Genomic DNA, 10,892 nt, shown 5'->3' with positions numbered 1-10,892 from the left:
GAAACGCAAGAATCAGAATCCAGCCGCTGTGTTCCGGTTTAGGGCGGATTGAAAGAGCAAGGTTCTCACCATCCTAAGGGGAGCATGTATGTTTGTTTACTGTGAGGGCTTCTGCAGGTGTGATAGTGCGTGAGTGTATATGTGTGTGTGGTCTCATCTTCATATTGTAATACCTCACATGAACTGCAAGCACTGCTGCAAATAATGAACATGCAAAATTATCATTTAAATATTGCATGCTTCAGTCTGTCCAAAATCAGAATCTCAGCAGTTTCAGAGTGAGCATTGGTTCAATGGTAATGAGACTCATTGCTGCCATTACATCACAATGATCATGTACATGGCATACAAAAGGGCTCCTCCTTCCCAACACCTTTCCACATGGATCCAGTACATTTCTCTGTGTTAGCATGTGAGTAAAAGTTCACAAAGAAGGAAACAACAGTGTACATATCAGCTCACCAGGTCAGGCTGAGGCTTGGGAAAAAAAATGCACAAAAGCTCAACACTTTTTTAGCCCAGTAAGGAACCAGCAGTTGTAATCTTTTACCATTTTGTAAACAATGACCGCTCACCTTAACTGTTGTAAACCAAATCATGATGGGAGGATGAACTCCCGTACGTCCACAACAGATGTAAACCATTTGCCACATGGACCTGCCACTGCCAACTCATTTATCATGGTTAATGAGCTTGCTGGCAGAAAGCAGAAGATGCAAGGAGTGAGTGCTTACTTACTAGGTTATCTACGCTTTTGGTAATGGGTAATAGACCAATACATTACTTGTGGTGGTGGAGAAATTGTGTCATAGTTCAGATATGTTTAACTCAAAACAAACAGATGACCTGCATGTTCAGTAGAATTGTATGCTTTTTGCTACAGCAGATACTAAGGCTGACAACTTGACTGACTGTCATTCTTTTCCTGTACCTCAATACAGTGCCTAGACTTCATAAAAGGCAAAGAAAGAGGACCGCTGAAAATGTGGTAGACTTTCAGAACTTCCTGAAAGTGTTCAGAAGTGTTCTGATAAGGGCAGACAGCCTAGTGTCATATATCAATAGCTAGCTCATAAAGTAAGACACTCAAATAGCTGGCTTCAAAATGTGTGCAAGGGTTTCCTTATCAACCTCACTAACAACGTAATCATAATCAATGTGGTTATATTGGTGCAATTTGTGCTATCATTTGAGATTAGGGATGCACAATACATCGGCGGCCATATTGGTATCGGCCAATTAATTCATATTTTTAGTGTTATTGTTATCGGTCCTATAAGAAAATGTGGTCGATAAATTAAAGCCGATAAACTATAGCTTATTTCCGCCTGTTTAACCACTTATTTTTCATGCAATATATTTTATTTATATAAAAGAAAGTCGGCCATAGGAATGTATAATTAATTGTCAAATTTAAGAAATCTCATCATTTTGGTAAAAGAAAGATCTAGATGTTTTATGCAGTTAAGATTTTAATAAAAGCAGTTGTCCACTATTTGATTGCCTTTTGTTTTTGTAATCAGACTCTCAGGCTTTGTATGTATCGGTATGTATCAGTTATCAACTTCCAAATATACAGAGTTATTGGTTATCGGTATCGGCCCAAATTTCCATATCGGTGCATCCCCAAGTTGAGATACATTTGAGAAATAAATGTATTGACACTGATGAACACGACTTCAGTACATTGTATTTTAATCCCTTAATGTTGCTCTGATTATAACATGAAAAAGTTGTGCGAAGTGATGCAGCATGTGGCCAAACCGTATTGCAGCAGCTCTCCAGAAAGTACCATCACTCTTATTACTGTAAATATATTAGATTTTCCCACACATTTCTCCCAATCAGACATCAAACTGGGACATTCATCAATTTGTGGTTCTCCGCTGACACCTAATGGACATTGTTTTCTGCACTGTTAAATTATTCTTCATTACAATATGCAGTTAAATTTTTTCTCCGTTGTTACAGTTTTTCACAATTGTTAACACACGTTTCTCAAAACAATAACGTCTTTCTCAAAACTGCATAAACAAAACTGAAAACCTCACACACAAAATGCTAAACCTGACACTCCCTTTGCAAGATGACTCTTTGCCATCAAATCTCTCACAGTAACTGTTAGCAAAAAGGAACTTGTGTTTTCATTTGGTACACACAGCCATATTTTCAAATGACACACACATACCATTCATTACAGTACACACAACTAGGCATTTGCTGCACACAACCACGCATTTACAGCACACTGAAGTGCAAAATAGAAAACACAATTATAAAAATGGAACACACCATATGAATGACAATGACTCTGGAGAATAAGCCATTTCTCCTTTTGTAAAATGTTTCAGTGTGGGCCTAATTTTTTCATAGTCAAACATAAAACAACACAAATATGCAGCAAAAAAAGTTTTATTTTGGAATACACAGAGACTGGTTGACAGTCTGGACGTTCCTGAATATAGCATGGTCAGCCAGGATCCTAATTAGTATTTGTTGGAGTGTTCTCACGAACCATATTTACAATTTCAGTCTCTTGTTCGGCTGTGAAAGTGTGTGTTCTTCCTCCACGGTGTGGTTCTCTTTCAGTCCTGCAAAATACAAATACTGTGAGCAAACTGTATTCTATTGATATACAGTATTACAGTACACAAGGCAAATAGATTTCGTAGTACTCCATCCTGAAGATTCTAATGATGGCAGCAACTGTGAAGCGGCTGAGATTTGGTTGGACCCTCTGGCCAACCTCCCTCATGCTCAAACAATGGTTGAGCACATGGTCAACCACAGTGGCCCGAATCTCATTAAAGACAACCGTTCTCCTTCTTTCTCCTCCTCCTCCTCCTTGTCCTTCTCCTCCTCTTTCTTGTCCTCCTCCTCATCCTTGTCCTCTTATTCATCTTTGTCCTCCTCCTCCCACACTTCCTCTTCCTTCTCTCTGTCCTCCTACTCCTCCTCCCCCATGTCCCCATCCTTCTTGTCTTCCTCTTACTCCTCCTCCTCTTACTCTTACCCCTCTCCTTCTCTAGTTGTCAGTATGTTCTAAGTTCTCCATTGTTCACCAAACAAAACAGAGCCCCAAGGCCCTTTTTATGCTGCAGTCCTGATTGCAAATTGCTCACCAGACCATTTGAATAGTTCTGTGTTGTAGGTTGATGCTTTGAGATTGTGTGCAACAACTGAACATTGGGCCTCATTCACCAATATCTTCTTAAGTTATTTCTTAAATTTGTTCTTAAGAAGGTTCCTAAGAAAAATCTACGTGTGATTCATGGAGCGTTCTTAAACAGCAGAATTCTTCGCAGGTGTGTTCTTAGAATGATGAATCACAATATTTTGTAAGTCGAAAGCTCGTGCCCCGTTGCTCCTATTTAGCATAGGTCAATGCCACGTTAATTCCCATAAAAGGACATGATATGGCAGGGCCATGTGCACACTCAGAGAAATGTCAAAACGACGTGGTAAAGGCGGTGGAGGCCTCGACAAAAGACAGAAAAACGTAATAATAATTCTGAAGTGGACGATAAAACTATAAATACTATAAATACAGTGATAAGTCACTTATTATTTGATGGCAAAGTTCCCTGTTAACATAATTGATTTGAATTGAAGGCAAAGCAAGGCTTGTTTACAGTTTTTTAAATGACCCATCTCAGAGTAGCTTTATAGAATGTACGGTTACTGTATTGAAAAAAAAGACATAGCATAATTGCTGCAGTAAAGGCTTCATTTGCAACAAGACAAGAAATATGCTATATAGCTTCCATTTACAGTATTTCCCGAGCTCTGGCACTTCTCTGAGCGCCACCACACATTCTAACTCCTGTCCCTCTCCCTTAGCCTGGTACTTGTCTTCCTTTCCCTTGTCCCACTCCTCTTCCCTGTCCTGGTACTTGTCTTCCTCTCCCTTGTGCAGGCATTACTGTATTCTTACTTTCAGTCTTACCCACATCACCAGATCAGCCCAAAGAGGTTTTCTTTACTGTCTATACCATATGGTCATGCAATTGAAAGAACCTCAACACCTGAGTGTTTCCTAGTTGGGAATCAGCTGTGATGTACAGTATTTGCATAACTTAAGCTGTTTCTCAGTAGCAATAGAATAAAATACAAAGGATATATTTCTGTTTCAATTCACAATATAAACAGCTGTTCACTTTGACTTTAGCCAATAATTTAGGTTTTGAACATGATATCTGTTTTGCTGACAGTGTGAAAGCATTGGTAAATTGGGCAGTAAAAATCGATTGTTTTGGTCTTGGTTAAGCTTGTGTGTAAAAGAAGTTAAAATTTGTGTTTAATCTATGCATTTTGTGTCAAAGCAACAAGAAATGTGTTCATTGTACAGCCTACACAGACGGATGTTGTGCTCACTGTGTTAAGAGTTTAGGAAACTTGTTAAAGGTATTGAAAAAACTTTCATAGCGATTGTAAAATACTGTATTTAGGCCTAGCACAATTCATACACAATGGAAATTCCAAGTGCATTACAAATGAGCATGAAGTGTAAGTGTAGTGTTTATTTATTAAAACAAACAAGAAAAAAAGTGTGAAATTATGAAAATTATTAGTTGGAAAATTATAAAGGAGAGAAATATTCAATTTTAAATTAGAACGGACGAAAAAGGTATAACTATTTATTTTGTGCAAAAAGTCAGCTCTCAATTGTGGGAAAGAGTGCTCTTGGGTGTGCGTAAATTCTGTTCTTACCTAAAAAGAAATCCCTAATAAGAAAACATTGGTGAATGCCAGAATCTTCGTGAAAACTGCCTAAGTGGGGTTTGAGAACAAATTTGTTCGTAAGAACATTTGGTGAATGAGGCCCATTGTGTGTAGTGTTTTGACAACAAGGTGATGTGTAATTGACATCAGAGTGTAAACAAGGAAGGTCAGAGACTAATGCAAATATGGGAGTGTGAAGTAGTGCCAAATTGGGTTGAGCAATTTGTACATGAAGTGAAGGTTGTGAAAATTTGGCAAAATTTGTGCTTTTTGTGTGTTTACAATTATGAAAAACTGTAACAATTGTAAAAACTAATGTGGCTCTTTTGCCCTCTGCTGGCAGAAATTCTAACTGTCAGTGGAACATATGTTTAATGTAAAGATAAGCAGCCAGAAAAGAGAATGGGGAGCATTCTTAATCTTTAGAGCCACAGGAGAGAATGTTTCCTACAAATGCATGTCTCTAGCCCATATCAATGGAAAAATAATCATGATGCCATTTGCAAATCTTTCAAGACTGAACTGCAGACACACGGTCGGCTTCCTGGTCATCTGCAAAACATTCATATAACGGACTGGTCCTGCTTTTGATGTCCTTTGTGTTGGTCCCAGTATTATTAGCATGGAGAGAAGGCTGGACCTTATTCTTCAATTTGCCCAGACACTTGCAGGTACTCTGGATGCATGTGCAAAGACTGACCTGTAGGGGTCTCACAAAGCCCAGGAGCACTAAATGGATGGCCTTAGACAGAGAACCCCTTCTTGATGCTGCCCGGGTTCACCGTCAGAGGTACACTATCAGATGTTAAGGCCCCATCTCTCTACTGGTCCAGAATATTTTGGGGAGCCAGAACAGTGAAAAGCAGACTGATCTCCCATCTGAAAAAAGGGTGTGCACAGCAGGGGAACCACATCAGGTCCGGTCAATATGATGGAGACCAGAGGAGACATGGTTCTAAAAATTATCTTGCTACCCCCCAGTTTTGTCTGAAAGGAACCTACTCTTGCCAAGCCACCTGGAGAACTGTCACATACATCCAATACTATTAGAGGAAATGGATTTGGAAATGAAATCAGTTTTGAGATGTGTAGTATAGGCTACATTTGGCCATCAAGTTTAAATGTTTTGTGTGCATTTTATTTAGATTTTAGATGCTTTATACATATATCACATGGTTAATTTTCACAAAAACAATCGTCAAAACGTTTAAAACATTTTAAAAATATATGGCCAACATTGATAGTTTACAAACACCTTGATACAACCCATTTTCATTGTAAGACCCAGTCCCTCAACATCAAAAACAGCTCTGTATAGCATGTCTTTTTCCATTCTTTTCAGTGTCATTATCGGATTTTCTAATAAAATTCTCTAGTGAAGATAGGATTCCACACGGAACTCATGCAACAAATAAAAAATAAATAAAAATGCTAACAACTTCCAACAAATGAGAACAAAGAATTTTCCATACACAGTAATGTCATCAGACTCATTGTAGAAGCCCTCATTGGTTTGATCCTGAGATCTCAGTCTAAGGCAGTATTTCTAAGGGACTCTGGGCTAGTGTGTTGCCTTGGCCACTCAAGTTTGGAATTGGTAGAGAAAGGATCACAGTGTTGGGGGAAAAGATATCTAGTTTGCACAGTAAATGTGTATATAAAAACCCTTGGCTGACACGTGCAGTCTTTAGCTGAGGTTGAAAGTAACATTTTGCTAAGTTGATTATGTAGACTAATGTACTTTTTTCTGCTTACTGAATCCAGACATTAGTGTCCATGATGTCAGATGTCCATGCTCAATGGGGTTTAATGGAAAGTTGCGATTGCAAGCATGGATCAATTTGACAAACTGGGACACATTAATCAGTATGCATACATCAGACCTTGTTTCACAGATATTGTACGCTGGTAGGGAATGGTAGGTGACGGAGTATATATATATGTGGTTCATCAATTGGTTTGGCAGTGATTGCTATGAATCTTCAATAGATCTTTAAATAAGACATGTCTTAAATAAAAACATATTTCCCTCTGCCTTGAGCTGCCTTGAGTTTTCAATTGAGGGGTTGAAAGTATAATAGTCACAGTGTTAATGTTGGGACAGACTCTAGCACAGCAAGTCACATTTCAATGAATTATCCACGAAGGCTGCCATCCTATGTAAGATCAAAAATACACACATCATCCATCCAAAAATGTTCTTCAGTCAAAAACTCAAATGTACCTGCTTGTCTTCTAAAGATTGGTCCATCATATCATCCCTCAATAAACAAAATGATAACAAAAAACTTGGGCAGTTCCATCATTTACGACAATATTGCACAGGGAACTTCCAACCTGTTGTCTATGTCTGGAGCACAACATCCAGGCAGCACATAATGTCAAATGTCAAAAGAGGCCATAGATGACTTCCAGTACACCTTTGCCATTTTGTGTAAACTATTATTTTGAGTTCTAAAAGACAGACCAGGTTTTATAACTGTGACCCATTTCGATGCTCTGCTGTGTCAGGCAGGTTCCACAAGTGGGAAAAAAAGCTTGGCATTCATCTTCTGTCTGCTGACAAATGCTGTTCTTATCTGGAAAGTCTTCCAACTACTTGAATGCCCAGTGCTTGATTAAGAGTTTTAAAAAGAATGTCTGTGGTGGTAAGGAGCATTAATTCCCACATACTGTTTTCAACTGTATTCAACACAGCATGCTTGCTGTTGGCTGGTTGCACACACACAAAAAAAGAAAATGTGCCCTGTGGCCATGGCACTTCACAAATTTTGCACACCATCCATCCATATTTACAATGTCTGCACTCCATTCTCGACATGGGGGCTTCTTCAGGAGTGCACTGGTGTTGGCTGAGCTAGGCAGCCACCTCCTCCCGTGGCAGGTTGAGCTTCACAACCCCTCCCCCGGCCGAAGACGTCGAGTAGCAGGCCGTGGCAGTGGTGGGACCATTGCTCTCCATGGTGAAGAGCTTGCAGGTCCCTGGAGGGACCGATTCAGGCAGTTCCGGTTCAGGACTGGAGGCGCGGGAAGAGCCAGGGGAAGGTGTGGGGCTGAGCTGCACAGCTGTGGTGTCTTGCAGTGTGTGCTCACTTGTTTCAATCTCGAATGCCGCTCCCCCTGCCAGCCCACCCCGTCCCATCATCCCCAAGCTCCTGCCACCCACCTTGGACCTCCGTGACCCCTGGGCAGGAGGCAGGCGGCTGCAGACACAGCAGGCCCCGAAGAAGGAGAAAGCCACAAGGAGGAGGATGGGTCCTATGATGATGGGTGGGTTAGCAGAGGGAACCAGTGTGCTGAAGGCAAAGGCCCCCACCAGGGTGATGTTAATGCCTGCCAGCATGATGCACAGGCCACAGGCACAGCACAGCGCGGGGGATGGCAGGCCATGGGGACGAGACTTCCTCCTCTTCTTCTTGGGCTCCTTTTTGGGAACAGGAGCACTGGAGCTCCTGTCCGTGACTACCATGTCTTCCCTCAAGGCAACTGCCTGTCTCACTCACTCTCTCTCACTCTCTCTCACTCTCTCTCACTCTCTCTCACTCTCTCACTCGCTCTCACTCGCTCTCACTCGCTCACTCTCGCTCACTCTCGCTCACTCTCGCTCACTCTCGCTCACTCTCACTCTCTTCAGGCCTCAGCCAAGACTGTTCCCCATGGCAACACACCAGCGAGGGAGGACATTACTCACAGTGTAAAAACACCTGTATCAGAGGAAAATATGGAAACAGAAAAACAGGGATGAGTCACACAAGATTTGGATTTTAGATAATAGTCACAGTTTGTGCATAGCAGTTCATTGAGCTTGGTAGTAGCACTCAAACACAGTTGAACAATCATCAAGCAGACCATCACAGTCATATTAAGAGAGAAAAGGTGTGGACTGTAGCTACTGCATTACCTACAACAGTGTGTTCAATTAAACTGGCATTTGAGCTGCTTGGTGGCAGGCACAGAGTTTCAAATATCTAGATGTGTGATTCAATGGGATTGAAATAAGTAAAATTGGGCAGATGAGGCTATGGTTATTCAATGAGATCTTTGAATGACATGAAAGACCAACATTCTACAGTGTCCTGTCATTGTAAACTTGTGCATTCACCACTAGACCCCCAAATCAGATCGGTCTCTAAACTTTGGGTAATATGATATACCTGAAAGCAGCTTAAAAAACCGATGTCACCTTAACTCACATGGATCATTTTTTCAACGAACTATGCTTAGTGCTTTCGCAGCCTCTTTGATTCATGTAAAAATGAATAACGTTTATATAGCTATACAAGTACTTGATGTAACTCGAAATGCCGCTTGTCATTCATACCCACTCACTTTTTGTCTAATTAGTACGCCACACACGAACACACTGTGAGGAAATTTTACCTTATGTTTATACAATTAATGCGATCACCTATACGTGCAATTGTAACATAGAATCTCCCATGCATTGAAACATTCAAAGCCACGAAGACATACAAAATACAAAACGTAGGCTAATGCCAGACCCAATTAAGAGCACGCATTAACAGGATCATTATTGTGTTTGTATCTTACCCGATCCGCCAACGTCTTTAATAATTGAACATTTAAATTCATATTCATTTTTCGTATTTAAAAATCTGTGTGGATTTTCTTGATCCCAGTCATCAAATACGTTTTGGATGTACTGGAATACGCTCAAGTGCAGAGGGGAATCGTCAGTTTGGATTCGTCTGTTCCATCTCCGCGGAGAATAGTGTCATAGCCATTCAGTCAATAGTACATAATTACAACAAGGCCATTCGACGTAGCCTGAGACTAGACCTTAGAAAAATAATACTCACAATCCTTCCATATGGATGGGCACAAAACCACAGAATTATGCACTGTCTGATATCGTAAACTATTAAAAATCTGGTATCACCAAAAGGTTAACACAGAGCAATCATTGTTTGATGCTCTCTGCAAATGTCATTCTGTATGGGCGCCGTGGTCTCTCGAGCAAATGGCCAGATGTGTGCTATGGTTTAGTCGAGTCACGTCTTCTTTCGTACCGAGTCGCTCGTGTTTGAGGGTACAGGTGCACGTCATCAAGTCCAGTCTGTCATAAGTGTTCGTTTATTAAAGTTAAGCACATCGTGACGTTCTTGGGGAGCACTGCTGTCCGTGGTGCTAGTATAGGAACGAGAGGGATTTCTTTAGTGAAGTCTTGCACACCACTCCTCTGAGCTGAACCGAAAGGGAACATGGATGTAATTGGGGGGCAGAAGTGTCTACTTCGTTACCTTACTTAAGTAGACATTTTGGGCATCTATACTTTAGCCTACTGAAGTAATTATTTTACAGCAGACTTTCTACTTCTACTCCGTTTCACGCAATTACCTGTAGCCTACTTTCTACTACTTACATTTTAAAAATAGCTTCATTACTCAAATTTCAGTTCGGCTTGTTTCCATTCCGCCTTGTCATCGTTCAAAAAAAAAAAAAAAAAAAAAAAAAACTATCCAGATAAATCCATACCTGCAAACTCTGAAGGGCTGAAAAAAGGTGACACATTCTTTCCCCCAGGAAAATACGTCAGGTTACATAGTGAAAACATTTATTTACAATTTACACCACTGAACATAAACTCTAATCACCTTTACAACGAGGTACAACTTGTAAGGATCGTGGATTCGTGGAATGAGCAACACAGCTAACCGTGTGGGTAGCAGCCCAAAGAAATGTGCTAATCCCTTTAACATGAGTCTTGACCTGGATCTTTAGCCAGGCCCAGCCCCATTTGCACCACAGCCCTGAGTCAAGCTGTGCTATATAAATTGAATCCTTCTCTTTAAACTCGCTCATTCTGGAAAACAATTGTCAATATTTTACGTGCTGGACCAGGGCTACTTTTTCATGATCATAAAACATCTGTTAAGGCTAACTCCGACTGCATTAAATCAACAACAAATGATCCGCCAGAGCAGGTGTTTCAATCACTCATTAAACCAGACACCATTTGGTCTTGTTTCATTACGTGTTTGTTTTTAATTTTCGCTCATATCTTACGGCAATACATACATACAAATCAGATAACAATACTAATGCAGTGGAGGAGATATCCTTGCCAAAATCCTTCACATTGAACTAGCTCTAACATTGTAGGTAGGCGACTGCAACCAGTGGCGCCTTACGGGTTTTCCTGGGTTTAA

At 40.6% G+C, this 10,892-nt stretch overlaps 1 protein-coding gene across 1 annotated transcript; it reads right to left on the bottom strand.

Annotated features, from left to right (window-relative positions):
* Positions 1-5,856: 5,856 nt before the first annotated feature.
* Positions 5,857-8,372, bottom strand: tmem275a (transmembrane protein 275a). Its single transcript, XM_084707970.1, has one exon. It carries the CDS (start codon positions 8,189-8,191, stop codon positions 7,580-7,582), a length of 612 nt encoding a protein of 203 aa, XP_084564096.1. The 5' UTR covers positions 8,192-8,372; the 3' UTR covers positions 5,857-7,579.
* Between the last annotated feature and the right edge of the window lie 2,520 nt (positions 8,373-10,892).

This window comes from Hypomesus nipponensis, chromosome 10 (assembly GCF_054491055.1).
Source record: "Hypomesus nipponensis isolate SF chromosome 10, ASM5449105v1, whole genome shotgun sequence".
Lineage (NCBI taxonomy): Eukaryota > Metazoa > Chordata > Actinopteri > Osmeriformes > Osmeridae > Hypomesus > Hypomesus nipponensis.
This window is presented reverse-complemented; position numbering and strand designations above follow the sequence as displayed.

Coding starts and splice junctions, on each gene's coding strand:
- tmem275a (XM_084707970.1), bottom strand. CDS start 8,191: ATGGTAGTCACGGACAGGAGCTCCAGTGCTCCTGTTCCCAAAAAGGAG.